General features: G+C 34.7%; 1 protein-coding gene across 3 annotated transcripts in view; it reads right to left on the bottom strand.

Moving 5' to 3' along the window:
* Window positions 1-649: 649 nt before the first annotated feature.
* Window positions 650-24,942, bottom strand: part of LOC100373676 (uncharacterized) — a 35,988-nt gene continuing 11,695 nt past the window's right edge. Inside the window, exons 4-8 of one of the 3 annotated variants that reach the window (XM_085493335.1) lie at window positions 18,193-18,308; window positions 16,524-16,676; window positions 16,173-16,260; window positions 9,187-9,317; window positions 650-7,435 (exon numbers count right to left, since the gene is read on the bottom strand). In XM_085493335.1, coding sequence (XP_085349461.1) covers window positions 5,669-7,435; window positions 9,187-9,317; window positions 16,173-16,260; window positions 16,524-16,676; window positions 18,193-18,308 — 2,255 coding nt within the window. In that variant the 3' untranslated portion in view covers window positions 650-5,668. The remainder of the gene's footprint in view (window positions 7,436-9,186; window positions 9,318-16,172; window positions 16,261-16,523; window positions 16,677-18,192; window positions 18,309-24,942) is intronic. The other 2 variants (XM_085493337.1, XM_085493336.1) reach the window with 2 other exon arrangements.

Genomic DNA, 24,942 nt, shown 5'->3' with positions numbered 1-24,942 from the left:
ACATCAATTTAAATGTCCGATGTATATGTATAGTAGTCTTTCAAATTCGCCAGGTTCTCAGAAGTGAAAGGTCACGTACATTACCATAGATAAATTATTACGGACACAGCTGCACTCTGATGCAATGTCAAGTGCTAGTCAACAGCTTTTAATTAGCATAATCACCGGAGTGATTCCGCTCAGGTTTTTACTCCAATACAGGGGGTCGCCGGCAGATGTGTCCAGTCGGAATTTCTTTCGCAGTCACGCTAGTTTTCGCGATCACGTTAAAAAGGCTAAATTGACAATTAATTATATTGTTTATGTAAAACAAAAAAGAAGTCCCAACTTTGCCAGTCTACATATATTTGAATTCCAAAGGATTTGAATTTGAAGTACAAAGGCTTCCGGTTAATGTATACTGCCCTCAGTGGTATTTGATTGTAATGCAAATAACCCACCAGGCAACAGAGGGGAACGCAACAGTAGCAAAGCAGCATGGGATCGGAAATAACTCTGATCGTACAAGGCTAAAAACTGCACACTGGCTGTCAATGTAAATATTACCCCAGTAAATGGTACACAAGCATAAACACAAGATGAACAACTGCATGTAATATATTGACAAGCACTCACAGTACAAAAAACAAACACTCATACACAGACAAAGTTTACGTTTGAATGTATTAATTTACATGATTCATTTAATTTCAATAAAGATATCATACAATGAAGTGAAAGGCAGGAATTACAGGTAAGGTAGATAGGGAGAGTCAAACTACAAAATTAAACACCAATAGATATGGTGTCACATCATGGTTAAGCCTACAGTCATACAGTAGTGTACTTAAAATAGAAAACTAGTTGGATGGAACTCAGATCAGAGAACACAATGAAGTAAAATAGACTACAATCCACAAGGATGTATAGTAGGTGATACCATTTAAGATTGGAGAGGGAAGGTAGCTATTTGAGTATGAACGGCAGAAAGCAATGTTTCCAGTACTCTATCACCAAGTTGTTCTTAGATTACGAGCTAAGGGTAATAGTAGATGCAAACAACTCACCGATTTTAAATTTTCCTCAGACTGTCATAATGGAAACCAGCAATTGTATGTGACCAAGATTTGGGGCATTTTATGTGAAAACACACAATCAGTATTGCATAACAAAAACGCATAATGTAAATTTTCTTTTCATAATTTAAATATAATAATAAAAACTTTAAGAGTGTCATGGGCAAACAGGCAAATGCTAAAGTGAAAATTTCAGACAGTCCAGCAACCAATCGCGAGGAGCTTACAACCCTCTTCACCCCTACTAAGAAATGGTATCACCTGACAGGTACTCATGATTATCAATCTGTATTGCAACAATGTAAGGCAAGGTACGGGCTGAAAAATAGAATTGCACTGGTAATAAGCTGAAATATAATCATTCAAGAGAATTGTCAAATCTGAGTGGATATGTAGATAATGCTGGAGCACACATGGGTACACTTGGGATAGGTGGAGGTACTACGGTATGTTGACTGCATTTACATAGCTATGTACGAACCATAGACTTGGATAGCTTTATACAAAGCAGCGACAGTAAAAGTACACTGTTATAACTCAGTATACAAGCAAACCGACCTTGAACTGACCGAGGCGACATGGCAGGAAAATTCTGTGTTAATTTTTTTTTTTTTATAATAAAAGTACACACGATTAAGGCAATGTGTTTATTTTAGTGCCATTCTTTTGACATTTGTATAATTTTTATCACTTTAATCATAAATGGGAATTATTTCGAATGAAAGAATGTCATGTAAACTGTTTAGACTTGAAGCCCAAAAAGACTATTTGAAGTTGTTGCTTGTCCAATGTAGTAAAGAACAAGTTTTTGGCTTGTGTGCACTTCTATAGGAAATATGGTACTATTCATACAATGCTGCTGTCTGGCACCATGACACGTAATTAACAGCTCAGATGTTGCTTTTTATCTTCCACATAATCAAAAGGTATTTAATATTTCATCTATTAATATAAATTATGATGGTTGCAACATGTTGTCTAACTGCCACATAGTACAGTACTTGATTGGTACAAATCAATCAATCAATCAATCCAAACAATTTTGCCGCAGTCGCAGTTCAAGGTCGTTTTGTTTTGGGGATATAACATCAGCGCACCAAGTCTAAAGCACAAAATTACAAAGAAATTTACAGAACCTGGGCAATCTAAAATTACCAATCATTGAAAACACTAAGAATTGTAATTAAGAGTAATTATAATTGGAAGATTCCATTATTGCAATGACATGGTATAGCCCCCTCAACACTGAACGGGCTACCACAGTTTCTATTAAAGATACCTAGGACACGCAGAGGTCAAAGTTCATTACTACAGGGTCACTTCTAAAATTTATTTTATAGTTTACCACACCAAAGACCTCTGTCGATTCTCAACACGGAGACAGACAGACAATCAAGTTTTCCTGCATATTACAACGTTACACTACGTTACCACCACTACGAGAATGACACTGACCCCACTCGTATGTAGAGGGTCCCCTGCTATTCTGATTCAAATCGAGGCTCTGAGGCGTATTTATTATAAATGGTCACAGAGAAATCAATTTCAACAATTCTAGGAATCAGACGAGCAAGGTGCGACTTGACACATAGAATAGGTATTTAAAACTTTTTAACGACCACAGGCTCACAAGGTCTAAAAAAACAAGTTTGTGCAGCAAGAATTTATTTTGCTGAAAAAATTAAAAAAATCACATTCTGCATAGTTGTATTCACGTCATGTAAAGTAATTTAAAATGCTGCTTTTAAGAATCCAAACATATCATCCAAATTTTCTCTAATTTAGATTTTTAAAATTTGTTTTCATTCAACATTTATTAAAATAGCATCACTGGGGGAAAAAAAGGCAGTGAATTTATACATTGCTAATAACAGGGCAGCATGGAACAACAGCCCAAAGTCATCGGTAAAACATTTTCATTGTTTCTCACAGACTTGACAATCACTGGCAGTGAAGTATTCGCAACTTTTTTTATTGGGAAGGTGGTGAAATTGGGTGAAACTGTCATCCTCTTTGTGGCAAGCAGAAATACAGAACCAGTGCTTTCGATTCTATCTTGATTTAAGATAGTAGAAAAGTGGCCATTGTACTCACAATATTGCACTACAATATATTTTAGAATGAACAAATTTTATCAGACCTACCCACCCCTGTCGAACAAATGGTTGATGCGACCATCATAACTACCATCATGTTAGTTTTGGTCATCTCGATTTGTATAAGGGGTGGGGATAGGCATGATTTGTAAGGGAGAAAATTATACTTAAAATTAAATTGGCACCTACCTCAAAGAGTGAGGCAGAGAGAAAATGCAAAGTCAGCCACAAATAAATAGGAAAAATGTGAAGAAATAATGCAACAATAACATCGTTTGGCAATGATGCAAAAAAAAAAAAAGTGTCTTTTTTAGGATAAATTAATAAATGGCTTCTGTTGGTAAAAAATTAAACTACAAATGTGTGAAAAAAAAACATTTGCACATCTCTTTAAACATAAATGGACAAATACAATGAAAATAAATATATTATACAGATAACAAACAAGTGAAATCTCTAAGGTAAAAAAAAAAAAAAACAGTAATGAAACACTTTTTTATACATTATAATAGTAATAAAAATCTTTGGTAGGTATTATATTACTTTTCCACAATAATAGTATGGTGATGAAAAACAAGTCTACAATCTAAAATAAAATTACTATGTTTTCAAACTGCATAAAAAACATTCAGTGTATGCAGAAGTCTGTACATGCAGAAAGTTCTACTCAAAAACATTCTAAAATTCAGTTTAGTTTTTTTAAATTTTGTACTATAGAAAATGTAAGAGTAATTTACACAAACATAATCTTGCCGACTATGATTTTACTTGATACTCTTTTAAGTCTTCTTTCTAATTTGTTTAGAATCCACTAGTCCCACCTTGAATTTTTTTTTTATCCAACTGCCAATAACCTTTTCTTTATCTAAATGAAACAGACATGGCGCCAATAACAACATACTTGTTCTGTTAAAAGCACCCATGCTTATGTAAAGTACAGTGTTAGAATCATATATACCGGTATATATTAATTAAAGTTCATAATTGCAAATTATTACAAAATAAATAAATAAATAATAACTTCAGTGTCGCCGTTATATTACGGGGAGTTGAACAGTTAGACTATCAGAGAACACTCAAACAAACGTGATTATATAATTTCAAATTTAGTCAAACCAGTATGTATGTGTAAAGTTTTTATGTGGAAACTCACAGCTGGTCGTTTAAAAAATTCCATTTGTGTTTTTGGATAATCATGGTTCTAGGGCCCCGAGATGTGTTTACATTTAGCAACCATACCCCAGAGTGATATGATTGACAGAATGCAAGCCCATACAAATCCTGTCTTAATTATAACTTGTATTTCTTATTAAAATATTGGTATGTAAATTTCTTATACATACTCCAATTTTAGTGCATACTGTACTACCGGGGTAGTAGTTGCAATCACGGGTAGTGAATAATCTGCACCCTTTGTATGTTTATAAAAAAAAAAGTATTGGCAGATTGTCTATCCAAGTATACCTATCAACTTGGCTTCACAAATATATGTGTGAATATGTGTGACTGTTTTGAAGAATTTCACTGTTGTGACAAATGAGGTTATGACTAACGAGAGTGAAAATGTCTACAGTGTCATTGTCGTCTTGGAATCACACCAACCTAAATTCATTGGAGGAACAGTTGTAAAAATGCTTTGCATCATTTCGTACAGGAAGCTTCCAGTTAGCTAGGTAACTTGGACATAATAACGAGCGATCCAACAGTTGTACATTGTGTAGGAGTCAGTGGATTCATAATCAAATAAAAAATTGGTCGTAAAATCACAACACAACAACAGGACATATAAGCAAGACAGCACCATAATATTCGGCAAAATTTCACATCAATTGCGTCAATAAAATCGCTACACTGTTACTATCTATATATATTAAAAAAATTTCTCTAAACTAGGCATTTCATTTCTCAACGTCTTCCCTGATGGTTATATTAACACACATCCACAAAAACATGATTGCCACATATATTTGTTTGTTTTTTCTTTTCTTAAAAAATCTACTACACATGATTATCCCTGACGATCACACTCTAAACACTAATCATAAACAGTGATTCAATGAACCTGCAACTAATCACAACCACCAACCCCATTTTTAAAAACCTGACACCCCCAACAAAGAATGGTTTCAACTGTTTTGCAGACAGTCTGGCAGCTTCCATCGACTTGACAGGGGGTTCAGAATGAGCTAATCGGCATGAACATAAAAACAACATGAGGTAGTTTACAGCAAAATGACATCACATGTACCTGCTAAGTTCACAATAGACATGAAAGGAACTAAGACTGAAAATACAGACGAAAATGCTTTCAGATTTCTTGTAGCAAGAGAAATAAGTGCTGAGGACATATCAAATTTGAATCAGATTTCACAATCGCTTTCTAAGACAATTTAAAACCACAACAAATGTTAAAATTTTTATTAAGGTTGGGAACGAGGTCCAAATGTTGAAATTCATGGCAGTCAACTGGTCAGATTGGAAATTCTTTGGTTGAATAGTTGGTTTGTAAATTATTTACTATTGGAATGCTTGGTGGAACCTGGGTAGAGACTGGAGTGGTGTGGAGAAAGCTATCTGCGTCAGAGTAGCATTCTGTAACCGTTGTAAACCTCCGTCTGGACTTATCGGTTCACAGTCCTGGCTTATAGCCTGAGTTGAAAGCGTTAAGGTAGTGGGCGACATGCACGTTGTTTGGACCGGTATTGGCGGTGATGGTTGTGAGAGGGGCGGCGATGGCTGCTGAAGGGGAGGGGGTGACGGCTGCTGAAGTGTCGGCTGACCGGCATTAAGTGGCAAGAAACCCAACAACTGGCCGAGATCCACCGTGCTTGCATTGACAGGTTCCGTAATCACAGCAGGCCCCTTTGTATCATCCAAGTTGTTGGTCGTCTCCACAGACACTTCCAGCGCGACTTTAGGAGGTATAACAGGGGGTTTTACATCATAGATTTTAGTTGCAGCTTTAGTTGGAGGTCTGAGTTTGGTCTGCAGGGCATCAAAGGCGTTGATGCATTGTGTGGGATTAAGTGAGTTAATTGTATTAATAGTATTGATAGTGTCAATTGTGTTCATCGAGCTAGTAGAACAAATTGTATCTATGAAAGTTGTGTTAACAAAACTGTTTTGCATGGTACATGTAGGAGACTGTAAAAGCTTATTGAGCAGCTTTGGGGGAGGGGGAGGAGGTATCCTGATAGGAAGAGGTTGAAGTTGGAACTGTATTTGCTGAAGTTGTTGGGGGTGTGGTGGAGGAGGGTGTGACGGAGGAGGAGGAGGCGGTGGTGGTAGCGTTGTCTGTACTAACTGTGTGTCATTAGTACACGTTACAACAGGCAGAAGGCTTTGTTGTAGGTTGATCGGTGTTAGTCGGTTTTTACCGGACTCTCCACTATGGCTTTTCCGACTGTGCCGAACTAAGTGATCTTTGCGTCCAAATCTTTGCCCGCATATCTGGCACAGGAAATCTTTCCTCCCGGTGTGCACAACGAGATGTCGTCTCACGTCTTTGCGAGTGTAAAAGCGCCGATCACAGTGCTCACATTTGTGCTTCTTCTCCTTGACACCATTCGATTTACCAGAATGGACCTTGATGTGATTTAACAATATATCTGTACTCTCAAAATCTTTATTACAAATCTTGCAAGTAAGGTCCCCAGCGGCGGCGGCGTGCAGCGCAATGTGTTTGCGAAAACCTGGTTTAGTGTTGTACACTTTGCCACATTCTTTGCAGTTGAATGATTCCTTATTAGGATCATGGGTATGCAGGTGGTTCTTGAGATGGTCTTTACGGTGAAATTTCTTGTCGCAGTAACTGCATGTATGTACTTTAAGGGGCGAATGTGTCGCCATGTGGCGCATCAGTTTATAATTAGAAACAAATGCCTTCTTACATTCTACATATGAACATTGAAATGGTCTTTCACCAGTATGGGTGTAAGTGTGTGTCTTCAGTTTCTCTGGATTCAGGAACACTTTGCCGCAAACTTCACAGCTGAACGTCTTCCTATCCGGCGTCAACCGTGAACTCTTACCTTTGTTTTTCTTCAACTTTCGAACTTCTTTCTTTCGTTCCATTCGAAGCACCAACGAATTTCTGCCTCGCTTTAGTTTCCTTCCACGCCGCTTCGGCGGTTTCGAATCACAGACGTGCTCTTCTAAGAGTGCAAATGTACTGAATACGTGATTGCAGTTGGAGCACTTCCACGGATCTGAGCTGCCATTTGACGTTGTTGAATTTGTCTCCACACCGTTGAGGTTCTGCACAAATCCAACATAAAAATCAAACTGAAAAGGTCAGTGAATATCTGAATCTTACACGAACAACAGATGGTGTTAGTCAAATGAAGTTAATCTACAGATGAAAAATTTGCAGAAAAAAATGTCTGTGAAACTGATTTTTCACAAAAGTAAAGCCAAATGGTGAAATTGAGTGAGTGTAAAACTAAACGGGTATTCAGAGATGATAAAAGTTTCAGAGTAACTTATGCATGACTGAAGGATATGGATAACTTTAAGAGACTATGACAAAGAATTTTTTAAACATGCTTTTTTACATTTTTACTATAAATGACGCCCTCTAGTGACAAAGTGAAGTCTAAATGATGTATATGGTGAAAAGAAATATTGTTTAGAACAAACAACTGTTTGGTTGTGTAGATGTTCCTTCCTCGATAACAACCTTTATTGATGGACTACAGATTAAATTGATACTGTCACTAGAGGGCGAGATTTATTGGAAAGGTGTATTACATCCTTTCAATAAGGAGCACCTTCTTTGTTTAGTTATACAAACATTCTGTTTTTATAATACAGCCAAAAACGTATTTTTAATGGGTGATTAAAATCAAAGCAGAGATGCGGTGAACATCCTTTGCACAGAAATATATTAAAGACGGGCACAACTTACAAAAATGGTGTACTACTTTGTTGAAAATCATGCTAAACTAATTTGAAGTCTACATAAAAAGTCTGGGCCAAATTATCATTTTAGTTGTTTTTACAGCACAAAGTCAAGAGATAATGAGCCATAGTTTATTTCCTTATAAAACAAACTTTTCTCCTGCACGAGGACTAGACCAAATATTTTCTATTGTAGTTCCTGTAACAGTACGCATATCGTAAATCACTAAATCTCCAAGCGAGACAATGTCTGAAACTGTGTTGCTAGTAGCAACAGTGATTTATTACTATAACTATGAAATGAATCTGGTATGATGAAAACAGCTGCACAAACAGACATATAAGTAGACCTTCATATCAGCACTGAGCATTCTTTTAATGAAATATCACTTGGGACAATCCTGTAAGTGTGTTATATAATTTTAATGTAGCTATTTTTTTTTTATTCAAATACTTGTCCACTGAAACTCAATTACTATTATTTCAAGTTTGTTTAAAAATGAATTATCACAAGCCATGCACACATGCTCATGTAGGTGACACAATACTGTATTTGCTCTACTAATAGCGTAGACACTTAAATAAAAGATAGAGGTGTGTCTATGATTATTGTAAAATATATTATTTTAGCTGGAATTAATTTTCGCTGAGAACACTTTTTGGGTGTTTTGCATGGAATTTATTTTCACAGATTTTTGATGAGTTGAATGTAAAGTATAGGAAAAAAAGGTAAAATTAGTTGCAAGCAAAAATAAAGGTGTTTACACTAAATAGACCCAGAATACAACAAATGTTATTTTTGTTTTATATGTGTGCTTTTAACTGAGCAAATACAGTATTCTTCCTCACAAGATCAACCAAGTCTTAGCATTCCTATAGTATGAGGGCGCCAATATTTGATCATGAACATAGATTCATGACATACTGCCCTCTAGTGTTGATCACAAAAACTACACATGAAAGAGCACTATCTGTAGGTGGCCACAAAAACGCACTATAGACGCTCAAAATGTTGTCAGATCACTCTCCAAAGCATGAAGTAACTGCTATGGATGTCGATGGGATAACAAGATGATATAGGAATGTATCAGACTTCATGACACTTGTAAGGGGTACTTGTGAAACAAGAAACTAACCTCTTTTATTTCCTTTGGAAGTGACAGTGTTGGCAGTGTTGTTAACGTAGTAACCGGTGGAAGCGGAAGAGGAGGTGGAGGAGGAGGGGGAGGAGATGGTAATATTGACACTGGTTCTACAATTATATCACCTGTAATGGAAAAACCACATCATTAGTACATACATACAAGACGCATGTACCTGACTACCCTGACAGTAGGCGTCATTTCATGGAAGTAAATTTTGTGTATAAGATTGTTTGCTGGTATTTATGATTGCTCATGAAAACTCAAATCAAGTTTACAATGTGCCGGCTGTAACTTATTTAGAATGAAATTTCACCCAAGTTACTGTGACTCCCTAGGACCCGAGTGAAAGTCACTGTGACTCCCTAGGACCCTAGTGAAAGTCACTGTGACTCCCTAGGACCCCAGCAAAAGTCACTCACAGCCATAATGAATCTAACAACATTTTCCCCATAACATAATTTACTATATTACAAGGCGATTGTCAACTCCTATTTTAGCATTTTAGCATCAGAACTAGAAGTAAATTTTACATCTTTCTATTATGCTGTTAAGAACATATACTCTGTCAATGTTTCTTAAATAGCTTGCGATTTTACAAACCAAAGTTCATTTGAGAGGAATGAAAGAAATTCCAGCAGTGGTATCACAACATATCAAAACATTTCCTGAACAGAACCACAACATTGACCAGTATAGTTGAAACAGTCATCACCACTAATCACAACAAAAGTTTGAGTTAAAAACAGCTCAGTGGTCAGGTTTTATTGACCTGCACTACATGACTGGATATAATCAACAGGATCTGTTTCCAAACTCACTGTAGCAAACAACCCAACTGCTGCTTCAGTCATTCACGCTGCTCAAATGACTTAGTTTTTAAGTTTGTGTTTTTGATTGTTTTTAGTTGGAGCCTGTAATTGAATTTTTATTTTGGGTTTTCAGTGTCAGTTTACAGTTAGCGTAAATGAGTGATGTGTCTACAGTTAAAATAAGTTATCGGAATATTTGAAAGAATTTTAACTCAATACATGCCTTTATGAGAACAAATATAGTACATACACAGCACATAAAAAATCTTTCACCCAAACATGACAGTCAATAGGGTGCAGGGACAAAAATGGCTGTCAGAAAACCATATTGAGATAAATCAACATTGATACAACACTGAACACAATGTAGTCTTTGGAAGATATATATCACAAGAAACATTTCCAAACAATTGGGTCACACAGATAGACGAACAGAACCAAATCTCACTTTTAGCACTGTAAAATCTGTATTAGAAGCCGTGGCTTCTATTAAAATGGTACAATGCAACAGAGGGGATGCGGCTACCATTAGAGTATCTACACATATGCAAAACAATGAATTTTTGATTCTCAATTGTTTAAAAAGAATAGGTACGACTTCTATTAGGTATGCGGCTTCTAATACAGATTTTATGGTATGTCTTGTTTATGGTTTAACAAAGTCAGTCAAATTAGAGTTGTTCAGGATTTATGCTTAGTAATCATTGCAACACATTGTTTGAATTAAATATAAGAACTGAATGCCAAGTCATCCCACAGAGCAGCTCTGGATACATATCAGTAAAGTAGGCAATACATTTCATGCCACAACAATAAGGTCAGTCTTATTGGCAACACATTGTGCTTACCAAAGAGAGCCAGTAAAACGTATGAAGTCTTTTGGTAATGCATGCAAGACTGACAGTCTCATTTTAACAACCTTTTATTATTCACAGTTACACTGTAACCTCAATATAATGAACACCTTTATAATGAATTTCTTGATATAATGAACACATAGCATGTCTCCCGCTCACAACAAACCCAATGTAGTACCGTTAAAGTCCTATTATAAACCGCGGTTTAAATTACAATGTATCAATTTAAAAATTGGGATCAAAAGCTCAAGTTCGGGGTGCAGTTTCTATTACGTACATAAATGCAATCACTAAATGGGCGTGGTCATTTTTTGTCCACAACACATGAACAAAACAAACAATACACCGTACAATCTCTTGAATAGGTGTCGGGGAAGAGTGAAAGGCCTTATTTTGGTTCTAAAATAGGCGTTACGAAATGTTGAAAAATTACAGTCAATCAAAAAAAAATTCAACATTATACAAAAAATACTCGGTATTTTTAATGTAATATGCATTTATTTTTTTAATTTTCTTGGTAACGAAAAGTATATTCTAACAGAAGTTTCAAATAAAAACACGAATGCACTGCTTAGTAGCAAATGATCACATAACAATAGCTCGATCCGGCCATGCTGCGGGTCACAAGTGAATAACTTACTTGTTTTCGAAGTGTTGATATTCGTGATTATTATTTAGTAGTGATTACAATAACGCACGAAAAATAAATTGTTGATTTGTTATAAAATGTAAGTAAAATTCAACTTAGTTTCCCCATAAGCGAATGATTTCAGTCACATGTTAACAGCGGATACGATATCCGCCATGTTTTTGAATGCTCACGGGACGTATTATTGATCGGATAGGTCAAGTCGCTAATTAACCAATCAAAATGCTGGATGGTGCCCACGTGTCTAAATTACATAGCTCATTTAAATATATTAATGACAGTTCAGCGACCTCATGGTGAACACGGAAGAGATTTACCGATAATGTAGTGCGATCTTTTGCCTTTGATTTCCATGGGAAAACGACATGATTTTTTTTTTAAATCAAGAAATTATTTGTTTTCGAAAGATAAATTATTCTTCAATGCTCAGTTTAACACTTTTACGGTGATAAAGCTCATTGTCTAAAACTTACGAAACACCGAAGTATTCAGAAAGAGTATTGACAGAGGTCGCTGCCAGAACAAAAGCAGTTTCATTGCCTGTCTGACATCTTATCACCGCTGAACAATAAATAGGTGTGAATATTTTTAGCCATGTTGTCGAAACAAATGAATAGGATTAGGAACAATGCCGTTTTGGAACAGCTGGTTGAAACAATGAAGTCAGTCACGGTCTTGTTGAATTGGGGGTGCGGTTAGTAATAGGTACTTTTCAAGTTTTCAATTTTTGTTAAGAACTCTTCAACCCTGAAGCCGGAATTGGGGGTGCGGTTACTATTACGTATGCGGTTTATATTAGGACTTTAACAGTATGTGCTTCATTATAGTGAACATTTCACTATAACAAACTAATTGTATGTCCCCCCCCAAAGAGTTTGTTATAACGAGGCTACAGAAGTGAATTTTTGGATTCGCCTCGATCAATATATTGAGAGAATTTGTTGCAGAAATGAGATCGTGGATTCTTGTCAATGTAAACAGTGGAAATTTGAAATCTCGCCCCCCAAATTGGTGAACATTTATATTCTTGGTAATGATGCAATTTGCATCGGTGAAAATATTAAAATTGACGTCGGTGAGAATAATATCAAGTCTTGTCAAACTGCAAAAAAGTGTCTGTTTCTTGCTCTAGTCTCGTACTTTTTACCAATAATGTATGTACATACATCTTTATTTTTAGTATGCGCCTTGCATATCTCAGGCTGCAATGTGAGATCATATCAGGCAAAACTAAATAGTTTGGAAAGACAACCACACTGAATTATGAATTACAATAACTGTTTTGACTGAGAGTTTGTGACGATGCATTTTGTCGGGGCGAGATGCAAATCATAGGTGTGTTTGTTAATTGAGTTAAATTGTCTAGTTAGACATGAAAATGTTTTCTATAATAATTATTCCATTTGCATTATTTCTGTGCAGCAATAGCTTTGATGTTTAGTTTAGATTATTCGTATTTCTATTATATCAAACAAATTGTATTTGACCTATGACGTTATTACCGCGATCAGTGATTGGTTTAGAACCGATCTATCACAACTTGAGTTTTGTGTCATGTGACACTTGAGGTCCTCGCACCATTGTTATCATTATTATTTTTACGTTTTGTTGTTGTTTCAAGCCGATGTCGATGTTTCCATTTCAAAGTTCAATCATTTCAAAATGTCAATCCTGACCTATAGTATACAGTGGCTATACTTCGAGCCAAATCACAGCCACACATTTTGCTGTGAAAGTCACTGTAATTCTTAAGAACCCACACTGAAAGTAAAGCCTTTTTAATTTATATTGAATAGTGTTGATTTGTTAAAAAGCACAAAAATACCAGTGGTTCAGTGTTCTTAAATGAGTGTTTATTTTTGTTTGAACTGGTACCGTATTTATCCGGGTATAAGCCCAGGGTCTTGAACATGGAAAATTGCCCAAAAGAAGGGGTGGGCGTTTGCTAGGAGATCCCCGGCAAAAAAAAAGAAAATTCTTGAAAATTGACAACACGCAGTTCGATCGAACTGCGGCAGGGAATAGAACGGCAAATGAAAACATGCAACGGAAATAAATGAACAATATGCAACACTAGAAATAGAACAAAAATAATGTATTGTTTATAATGTGACAAATAAACCAGAAATAATAAAAATACACAGTGAGGAATCATTTGAATTCGGATTTTCCCGCCGACAAACACGCGTGAACTCAAAATGAATTAAAATGTCAGGGGTTAAACTGCGTGAAATGCTTTCCGGTCTCGACAAATTACGCATCAACCGTCATACAAGATCAATAATAATTTACAAATTTACACAGTAAAAATTATAAAAATTCATAGCTATTTGAAAAAAAACTTCTCAGATCTTTATTTGTACGTTCATTGCCATCTTCGTCAAACTCAAAACCCTCAAAGTCAAAGTCGGCGTCACTGTAGCCGTCGAACAAAATCCCTACAACTTATTCCTGAAGTTCGTCGATATCGTCCCACACAATTTGGACTTAGCACTTTTAATCCACGGATTTTGCAGTCTGTCAGCTTGGCACTTTTCTTTCATGTCTAATCATAACAAGCTCAATAAGATAGCTCCGCTGTTAGCAATGCACATTTCAATTAAAGAACTGAAGACATCATTAGAAAATGAACAATATGAATAGTATCAAAGCAATCGGACTTACAGTTTTTAACAAGAAGTCGAAAATATCACTTTTTACCAAAAATTACAAAAATATTCACCAAAATAAATTAATTAGAGAATTGAAGATATCATCACAAAATGGACAAATCTGAGAGAGGTCCACATGTAGTACCTATATATGTAATATCAAAGCAATCGAACTTGCAGTTTTTAACAAGAAGTCGAAAATATCACTTTTTACCAAAAATATTCACCAAAATTAGAGAACTGAAGATATCATCACAAAATGAGCAAATCTGAGAAAGGTCTACATGTAGTATCTATATATGTAGTATCAAAGCAATTGCACTTGCGGTTTTTAACAAGAAGTCGAAAATATCACTTTTTACCAAAAATGACAAAAATATTCACCAAAATTAGAGAATTAAAGATATCATTACAAAATGAACAAATCTGAGAGAGGTCCACATGTAGTACCTATATATGTAATATCAAAGCAATTGCACTTGCGGTTTTTAACAAGAAGTCGAAAATATCACTTTTTACCAAAAATTACAAAAATATTCACCAAAATTAGAGAATTGAAGATATCAACATGAAATGAACAAACCTAAGAGAGGTCTACCCAAGGTACATATACACCAAGTATCAAAGCATTCAGGCTTGTAGTTTTCAAGAAGAAGTCGAAAAAGTAAAACATTGACACGGACGACGACGGACAATCACTCATATGATAAGCTCCGCTCGACAAAGTCGACAGCGGAGCTAATAAAGAGACAAGAAAAATGGAGTCGCTCTGCTGCGATGGCACACGAAGCTTTTGTTTACAGTCTAGCAATCATCTTTGACCTTTATGCATCTGCTTTACTGATTGGCTAAGAATGACATCACTAGTAGTATTTCATCATAAAGGTCAAATCGTGACATTGCTTTTTTATCAGACTCGACGCTTATTAATCATGGTGAAAGTTATCATTCAGCAAGTTCCGGCGGTAGGAATGTCTCACTATATGGATATCGCGGTGAACTTGAAATAGGAAGTTTTTTTTTTATCCAACGACAGAAGAATGTTTTTATGACGGTGATGAAAGATGGTAAAAAAGTTGGCAGGCGAACATTGCAAAATTGCTGACCCCAGTTATTAATTCGCAAGCTGCTACAAAATATTTTATAAAGCCAAAATAACGTGATTTCAACCACTCTCCCAGGTACGGGTTGCTACAATATTGCAACATTGGTTTCATTGTCGACGGCGCTAAAGCCGAACGAGTGCGACACTTGTGGCTCTCCTTATACGATTTGCCTGAATCGTTTCTAAGGAAGCACAACCCAAACGGCCAGCCATTTTTAGGGCCACGACATATTTCAAAAAGAGAACTACCGTTTCTGCTTTAATATATATTTTTATAAACTTGCTGACTGTTAGATTCAGAACGCGCTGCCCTGAAGGCAGAAAGCTGTCACAGCTATTTTGCGTTCACCCCTTGTTTTACGCAATTAACAATATTTATAAGTATCACGACAGTCTTCAAGAAAGCCAACTGTTAGTGTTAGTGTTAATACAACCACAGTCAACGAATAGAAAATAGTTTTTTTTTTTTTTTGTGTAGAAAAAGACCCCTTGACCTCAACTCCTTTATTGTGTCAAAAGTGGGGGGTGGGCCTTTGCCCAGGCATGGGCTCTTACCCGGATAAGTACGGTAACTACCCAAAAGCATGCAGGATATGCAATTCCAAAAGTGACAAAATGTTGTAAAAGTTGTGAAAATGTGCCTCGTGAAAAATTGAAGCAATATTAAATCCATCAACCAAGTCATTGTATGGTCGAATTACAGGAGAGCTCAAGCATAACTTTACTTTCCAAGGTGGCTCTAAGCTATTCTACAAAAAAATACAATTTCTAGAGTGTGTATTGTCGTGTGTATTTTAGCAAGCAAAGTTTTTAAGCTAGCTATAATTTAAGCTATGGTCAAATTACACTGCTTACCAAGAGGAAAGCTGTGCTGAAGGAGGATGTATGACTGGAGTTAATACTTACAGCAAGATTTGTCCAGTGTATCTATACACATGTATCTAGAGTACTCAGTTGCATACCAGACTTTCAATTCGCAGTGTGGAGGGATAGGCTACAGAAGAAAACAAACACCAGTTGGTTAGTGTTGTTAGAACACACACAGACCAATAATACCAAAATCTGACAGAAAATCTCTGCAACAAACAAGCTGATTAAATAATTTAGTACAATAAGCCAACTTTTATAGCTATTTCACTAGAAGCCCTATGACCTCATATCTCATTCCAAAAGTTTATCACAAGGCTCAAAGTTCAATGACCAAACAAAATAGAGCACATGTCAACGTGGATATGTTTTGATTATTGTTGCACCTACCTTAATTGTTGTAAAGTAAATGTCATTTTTATGTTGATAAGCTACAACATTCTGGTCTTCAAAACTGGAAGCTGGTCTGACAAACATCATCCAGTTACAAGAAGATTCACTGGAAGTGTCTAGTATTAATGGTTCCATACCATTCTGGAAGATCTGTTAAAAAAATGACAACAATGAGAGTCAGTCATCAGTCATGGCAGTAAACTATTTTTTGTTAACAAGACTGATGCCCTCGTACCCGTACTAGGGGGGGGGGGTCACATCACATCAATGCTGGGGCATGGTCCGAAGAAACAATTTATTGACGCAACCAGCAAGACTGATGGCCTGGCAGGGTTAGACAAGATAACTGACCAATTTGGGTACTCTTCTTGGTGCCAGATCACACTGACATCTATTTTTCGAAGATTGCGATAATTCAAAAATCGAAATCCTTGACTCTGAATTTATTAGATTTCTTAAATCAATATTTGTCTAAGTTAAGATCACAGACATATAACTGGAATTGATTTATAATAAGAATGCAAATAACAAATCCAAGACAAACTCTTCTTATTTTAATAACTTGCAAACAAACTGTGGAGAGTTCAGAAATATAGGATGAAGGCAATGCCAGAAATGGTTGTTCATAACATCTTGTCGCAAACAAATGACCAGTCATGTTCTCCTATACTACAATTTTTAAAACACGTGTACCCCGCTACCTTGAACTCACATGATATAGTAGCATTTCATTGATAATTTTCGTAAAGTTTTTCCAGTTCATAGAACACCAAATGACATATCCATTCTAAATATAACACAATATAATGTGTACTATGATACAGTTCCTTGTTACGAGGTCAATGCATTAATAGGCAAAAAAAATTTTGTATGAATGAGAATATTCATTATTTTTTCTACATTTGTTTAAATAACACACTACAAGTTCTTTCAATTGAAATTCAGGTCATTTAAATATAGAAAATTATTTTCGAACGTGTTTTCTTATGTTGTTTGCTCGTAACATTTCACACACAAATGAAATACAAGCAAGTCTGATGACCCCTGCACGCCACTTCATAATTTTTACATTTATTAAAATATTTTTCCATTATTTAAGTAAACATCCTCTGCCTTAAATGGAATCTGTTATTGTATAAATAAAGGTAATAACAATTGTTTAGATTTCAAAAAAGCACATACATGTACAACCAATTAAGGTAATAATGTAATCTCACACTGAAAGAAAAGTAAATTACACTGTATTTCTCTACCATGCATGTACAACTATGCCATGCAGTATGTACGAGTCCAAAGATTCTCGCAACTGATTATAAAATGAGATGTACGTCTGTAGGCATGGAAAATAATTACATGCTGAGTATTCCTGAAACGCATTTTACCAGCGATCTAGACATCTCCTTAATGGACAAAACCACTTGACAACCATTACTGATTTTTAGCATTATTCCAATAAGTACTGATTTAATCATTACTTTTCTGTCAAGGCCACAGACTCCCCTCTGAATGTATTTGAGTACTGTATTCATTATGTTGGTATAGAACCCAGAAAAGATACAACTATCAGGTATTATTATCCAATCAGTGCTTGATTGCCTCTCACTGCAGGGATGCTGCCACAAGTCTTTTATAAAAAAAAACAAAAAAAAAAAAACACAGGTCTTACCTTGAATTGCAACTTAGTGTTGTCATATCTCCTTTCGTATTTCGCTATCCTCGGCGCTAAGAAGGGACCAAATTGGGTCCTTTTCTGAATTAATTTCCTGGCATAAATACCTAAAACTAAAACAGAATAGAAGTTATCAGAGAAAAGGAAAGTTACCCGCTATGATTGATCCTAGAGGCATGAACAATAATACCCAAGTTGCTCTTATTAGTAGCGCATGAGCTTTATGTAAAGTGTGTGTTTTATTTCATATTTTAAAATGTGATTTTTGGTATACATGCGCTTCTATTGGAGCTGCTCTTCTAATAGAGGAAATACAGTATGATCTTTAATATTAGGCTTTACATTTTAAAAGTTAGTTTGTTAAATAATCCATGTTTGATCTGCTTATCAAAAGTCTGAGATCTGAGCAACTACTTGATTGATCTCAAAGTATTCTACACTGAAATGATCCAATCATAACCATTATCTTGGTGACTCCAATGAGCCAAAAGAAATACAACCAGAAATACAACAAAAGAAAGAACCACTTAATGCATTCATGTCTTACAACGCCATGCAAATGTTGACATTCCCAAGTGGACCCAGAATCGGTTTTCTAGCTTATAGGAGAATGAATGCTGTAAATCGCCAGGGCTTTGCATATATTGATAATTCAAGGATATATAAAAATATTTTATACAGGTCATTTCCTGTCAAAATGTCCTGATTCGTTCCTCAACTCGTGAAAATTAGTCTCTCATGAAATTAAATCAGTACAAAACGTTCTCATTTTTACTAACTGAATTTTAAAATAATCATTTATCAACTTAAAATGACAGTCACCAAGTAATCATGTTGTGTTCATGTACCATGTGACCAACAACAAACTTGATGCGGTAATAATATGGACAAAATGGAGATATCATCCTCTTCCGCCAAGGGTACTCAACTCTAAAAATTATGTGTTTTTTTTTGGGGGGGGCGCTTAGTCGAACAACCCTTTTGAAAGAACATACAAATAATAATTTTAGTTCATCATAGGCCAGATTAAGAAAATTATTAACCAATCAGAATACTGTTTGTATCAACATTATTCCCTGGGAATTCTTCAAGGCGCAAACACTACTCATACATGTATGAGTTTAATTTTCGCTGCTAGAATATTTTTGTGAATTCACGTTTTTAAAGCTTTCATGAAAGCAAAAATATGTGGCAATCACTGACACCAAAGACTGTTTGACCCTATAGAAATTTACACTGAGTGGGCATTACAAAATTTTGTGATATTTCTTCTGCAAAATTATAGCAGTTTACAGTAATCTTTCATTGCCTACAGGTCAGTTTCACAATTTTGTGAAAGGTGTTATGCAACGTTTGACATTCAATGAATAAAAATACCTTCCAGTGGTATTTATATATAGCACATTGACTATTAAGATTAATTCTAAATTTGGATACCCCATTAAGTGAATAGCAAAGGATCTGCAACATTAATTGGTAAATGATATTGTCAACCTATCATACAATAAGCATTCTGGTATAATTTTTTTCAGTGTAAAATACTGTAAAATGCCTAAAAGACTGTACAATTTCACATTTTCATGATTTTTCCAAGTCAGTGATAATCGTGAAATTTTGTAGCATTGTAGCAGTTGTATGACACAGGGTGTCAGCGACTTTTGCAAAAATTTCTAATTACGAACACCATAAAATCGTCAAATCAAGAAAATTTCTTTCAGTGAAAAATAATCAAATAAAGAGAGTAAATAACAGCACAAGGAATTACATTTTCATATTGAATGTCTTTAATGTCTAATGTATACATACAGCTGCAAGTGAAAATGTAAAATGAAACTATACCGCAAGGAAATCTAATACAATGCCTTCTGGGTAATAATGAATGTGAAAAGATACTCGTTTAAATAATTCAAAGAAACCAAAATTTCAATCAAGTAACATTCAACATGCTGATTTGTTTTCAACATACATGTTCAACAATCAACACCTTGGAGCTAAATGTTAAAGATTCAAAGGTCAAATGTCAAGGGTCATCATCATCATCATCAAAAGGTTTGTATTATCTATTACGCATGATCGATATTCATCATTTTTTTTCTGTGTGTTTATCCACAGAAGTTGATGTACAATCAAAAGGAACACCACTCATGAAAAAAACTGCCTGTTCCTTTGTTGTGGTTAAAATGATATACATTTATTTTCACATTTCATTATTGATCATCAAAAATCCTGTACCATTATTCCAAATCACAAAGTGAATGTTTTTTTATGAAAATGATGACTACCCGGTAACAATTATACTGTATCAACATCTGATTTTAATCCAATGTGAGTTAGCGAGATGATAATTCAGCAATATGGATTTATAGTTGAAAATTCAGTTATTTAGAACGATTCTACATAGGTAAAATACCAATGCAACTACCATTTAAAGAAATATTGTAACATAAAAATTGAAGATAGATATTACAACAACAAAATCTGCATATGTTGTTTATATGTAAACATTCAATAACTGACTTGGATAGGCACACATGCTGGCAAGCATAGGGCCAACTCATTGTAGATATTTATTATCCGCAGAAAAAAAATCTAGTTCTGCAGTTGAGTTTAAGCATTTATACAAGACATCATTTGATTGGTTCAAAGAACCTATTGATCAAATAAGCTGCTTTCTGATTGGATTGACTGTAAGGTGTTTGGTTGTGTGGCCAATCATACACCAGGTTAATCTCTCTTTTTTCAACTGTAGGTTAAAATTAATTTGAACCTTGCATTTTGGTACACCGATGAGCACTGTACATTAAAATACCACTTTTTACCAAAAAGGACAAAAATATTCCTCAAAATCAGAGAATTAAAATTAAAGATATCATGACGAAAAGAACAAATCTCAGAGAGGTCCACTCAAGGTACATATAAACCAAGTATCAAAGCAATAGGACTTGCGGTTTTCAAGAAAAAGTAAAAAATGTAAGAAGTTGAGACAGACGCAGGTCCATCAGTAATATGATTTGCTCTGCTCGACTTCGTCAAAAGTCAACAAGGGAGCTAATTATATGCTTGAGTATGTTTCATATCAGTAACATAGATAAATGCTTTAAGGAATAAGTTGAAATTAACGAATGAGAACTCGCTTTAAAAATTATATGTTCTATGAAAAGGGAAAGCCAGCTTTATGTGTGCTTTTTATTGGAGATGCTCTTCTAATAGAGTAAATACTGTATACAGAAATAAGCTTTCGGGACAACGTAAGTGCTTCTTATATAGCAAATGTGGAATTTTTATTTTTGAGTACCGATAGGCTTCTAAAAGACAGGGAAATTATTTCCGCGTCAATAGCAGCAAACCACACACACACACACACACACACACACACACACACACACGTAGCAAAAAATAAAGACAAACTTTGTACATAAGAAAATAAAATCCAATATATGTATTATTTTGTGACCTGACCAGTCACATTTGTCAAAGACAGCAAAACTGACCTTTAAAATACGCAATTAACAAGGATATTAAATGAACTATTAAATGAACCGGATATTTGTTCAATTCATCCACTCATCTAACTAGATTAAGAGAGGCTTGTTTCAATGATAAAACTGAACTCAAACACTTAAACATTACAATTTGTAAAGCAGACTTTGCATTACGGTAATATATGTAAAGATACAGTGTACAGGGGAGAGCTGTACGTATAAAGTCTGTATGCTCCGTACAGAGTAGGTTTTATTATAGTCATCCAGATGCTAGTCTTTGAATAACAATATTACTAATAGGAAGATTATGAAATGTTCGTATAATATGAAAAAAGTCTATTTAATAATCATTAAATCACAGAATTGATGAATTTTTATTATCGGTATCCATACATACATACATTCCTGGGATGTGGAGGGGAAACGCCGTGGAGCTTTATAACCGGAAAGATTGCAGAAACAGCAGCAATCAGTTTTATGGGGAACTGATCATAAAATCACCCCCCTTTTTATCATGAAATCGCATAGCAACGAGAGAACTCTAAAATTAGTCTATTAAAATGCCATAAAATACAACTACATCAAAAAATAAGGTAAAAAATAGGAACTCTGCATAAATCTTGAAAATGGTACACTAAAATGCTCAAGTAAAACAGAAATCATAATTTCAGTATAAATATATTAGTAGCTGAAGTATCTGATGGCTGAAAATCCATAATCTATGGAGGCGATGAATATAGAAGGTAACTGTAATGGGGTGCGTGATGTAAATTATACAATTATAGCATCAAACACAGAACAGGTTTACTTATGATTTACTACAGGAAGTAGCAATGTACAAACTTCAATATTACATCAAACGAGAAATAATAGGGTTGAAGGTCGACACTTGAGTGACTACATGGATTTTTTTTTTAAAATGTAAATGGATGCTCATGAGTAGGTGGTGCATAGGGTGGTTGGTATTTTATAAATAAAGAAAATGAGAGATTAAATTAGTTATTACAAAACAATAATCCCTCTCCTGTCGATTCAGCAGAACCACTGCTTATAATAATCATACGATGAATATTTAAAAACATTTTAAATGTCAAAATGCCGTGTTGTTTGAATGGTGTTTATTCATTCCTTTTGTGCAGGAATAAACCTTCTACTTTAAGTGTTTTTTTTGTTTTCACATTTAGTTGATTGTAGTAATGCTTCCCTCTGAATTTTGACGGACCTGGGTTGGGGAGAGTAAACTACATTTGTATTGTGTAATTTAGCTTGCAAGAGCGCAGTCATGTGACTCATTTATGTATTTAAACGTTGAAATATTATGTTGCATTGAGTGAACAAACATCAGATTAAATTAACCCATTTGTGTGGTTATTTGCTTTATTAGCAGTGTATGCGCGGACATAGAAATGACAGAGGTGTGTCTATGGTTAAAATTTACTGATTTAGTATTACATGTACCAGACAATACATGTAGTTCCACTTTCAACACTATCGCTTCACTTTTTATGACGTAAAAATGTAATAAATAAATAAACAAGCAGCCTATCGGCTGAGATAGCTCCGCTGTTAGCAATGCACATTTCAATTAAAGAACTGAAGACATCATTAGAAAATGAACAATATGTATAGTATCAAAGCAATCGGACTTACAGTTTTTAACAAGAAGTCGAAAATATCACTTTTTACCAAAAATGACAAAAATATTCACCAAAATTAGAGAATTAAAGATATCATCACAAAATGAACAAACCTAAGAGAGGTCCACATGTAGTACCAATATATATAATATCAAAGCAATTGGACTTGCGGTTTTTAACAAGAAGTTGAAAATATCACTTTTTACCAAAAATGACAAAAATATTCACCAAAATTAGAGAATTAAAGATATCATCACAAAATGAACAAACCTAAGAGAGGTCCACATGTAGTACCAATATATATAATATCAAAGCAATTGGACTTGCGGTTTTTAACAAGAAGTCAAAAATATCACTTTTTACCAAAAATGACAAAAATATTCACCAAAATTAGAGAATTAAAGATATCATCACGAAATGAACAAACCTGAGAGAGGTCTACCCAAGGTACATATACACGAAGTATCCAAGCATTCAGGCTTGTAGTTTTCAAGAAGAAGTCAAGAAAGTAAAACATTGACACGGACGACGACGGACAATCACTCATATGATAAGCTCCGCTCGACAAAGTCGACAGCGGAGCTAATAATTAAATAGATAAATAACCTCATGATATTTTCAATGGCTCAGATTGAAACAACACTCTGGCAGTAATCACTTGTGTTTGCTACATCAACATGAAAATATCAAGGAACTATATATAATTATTATGCTGTGAGGTGATAAGATTATTATATTTTTATTGTCAGTATTCTTTTCAAGATATATTCTGAAAATTGGTAATTGTTGTATTACAATATACTGTAAATGCATTATTTACTGAGTTTTGATTTCCCTATTTTGGCAGATGAGTATAATCCGCTTAAACATGAAAAAAACAAACAGAACTCAATGTTTCACTGGTTCAAATACTGTAAAATACTGTAAAACATGTCTTTTTCGCGAATGTAGTAAGAGAACTGATTCGCTAATTCAAGACGTCACTAATGACTTTATTATCAATTCAAAATGGCCGCCAAACAAAGAAATCAACAATGACAAGAGAGATTTGCTAAATCAACATTTTGCTATTACGTTATTTTACCACAATTTGCTAAAATTGCATGCCGCTTTTTCAACATGTTTCACAGTACTTTATTTTAGCTGGAATTAATTTTCGCTGAAATTATCTTTTGGCTGATTTGCATGGAGTTTATTTTCACTGATTTTTAATGAATTGTATCCAAAATATAGGAACAACGATATATTCACTGGATTTTATTTTCACTGAATCATCCCTTCACCGAAAACAAAGTATTTTACAGTATGCTCAAAACATCAAAATAGAGAAATTAAATGTTTGTGAAAATAAATCATGATTTTACAGTGATCAGACATTTTGGACAGTGGTTCGATTGATAAAGAACCATTACCATAATTTAAGATTATAATAACTATTCACCAATTTTATTTGTATTATATTTATTGATCCTATCCTATCCTAGCTTTCTGTTATTTTCAATCTATATGTACATTGTAATGTCATGATTCATTATACTTATGAATACGAATTTGTACTTCTTGATCTTTGGTGACCCCTTGTGACCCAACACATGTAAGTATTCAAAAATTTACCTTGAAAACTATCA

The sequence above is a fragment of the Saccoglossus kowalevskii genome, chromosome 18 (genome assembly GCF_978046115.1).
Source record: "Saccoglossus kowalevskii chromosome 18, keSacKowa6.1, whole genome shotgun sequence".
Lineage (NCBI taxonomy): Eukaryota > Metazoa > Hemichordata > Enteropneusta > Harrimaniidae > Saccoglossus > Saccoglossus kowalevskii.
The sequence above is the reverse complement of the archived record's forward strand: the minus strand, read 5'-3'. Positions and strand labels throughout refer to the sequence as shown.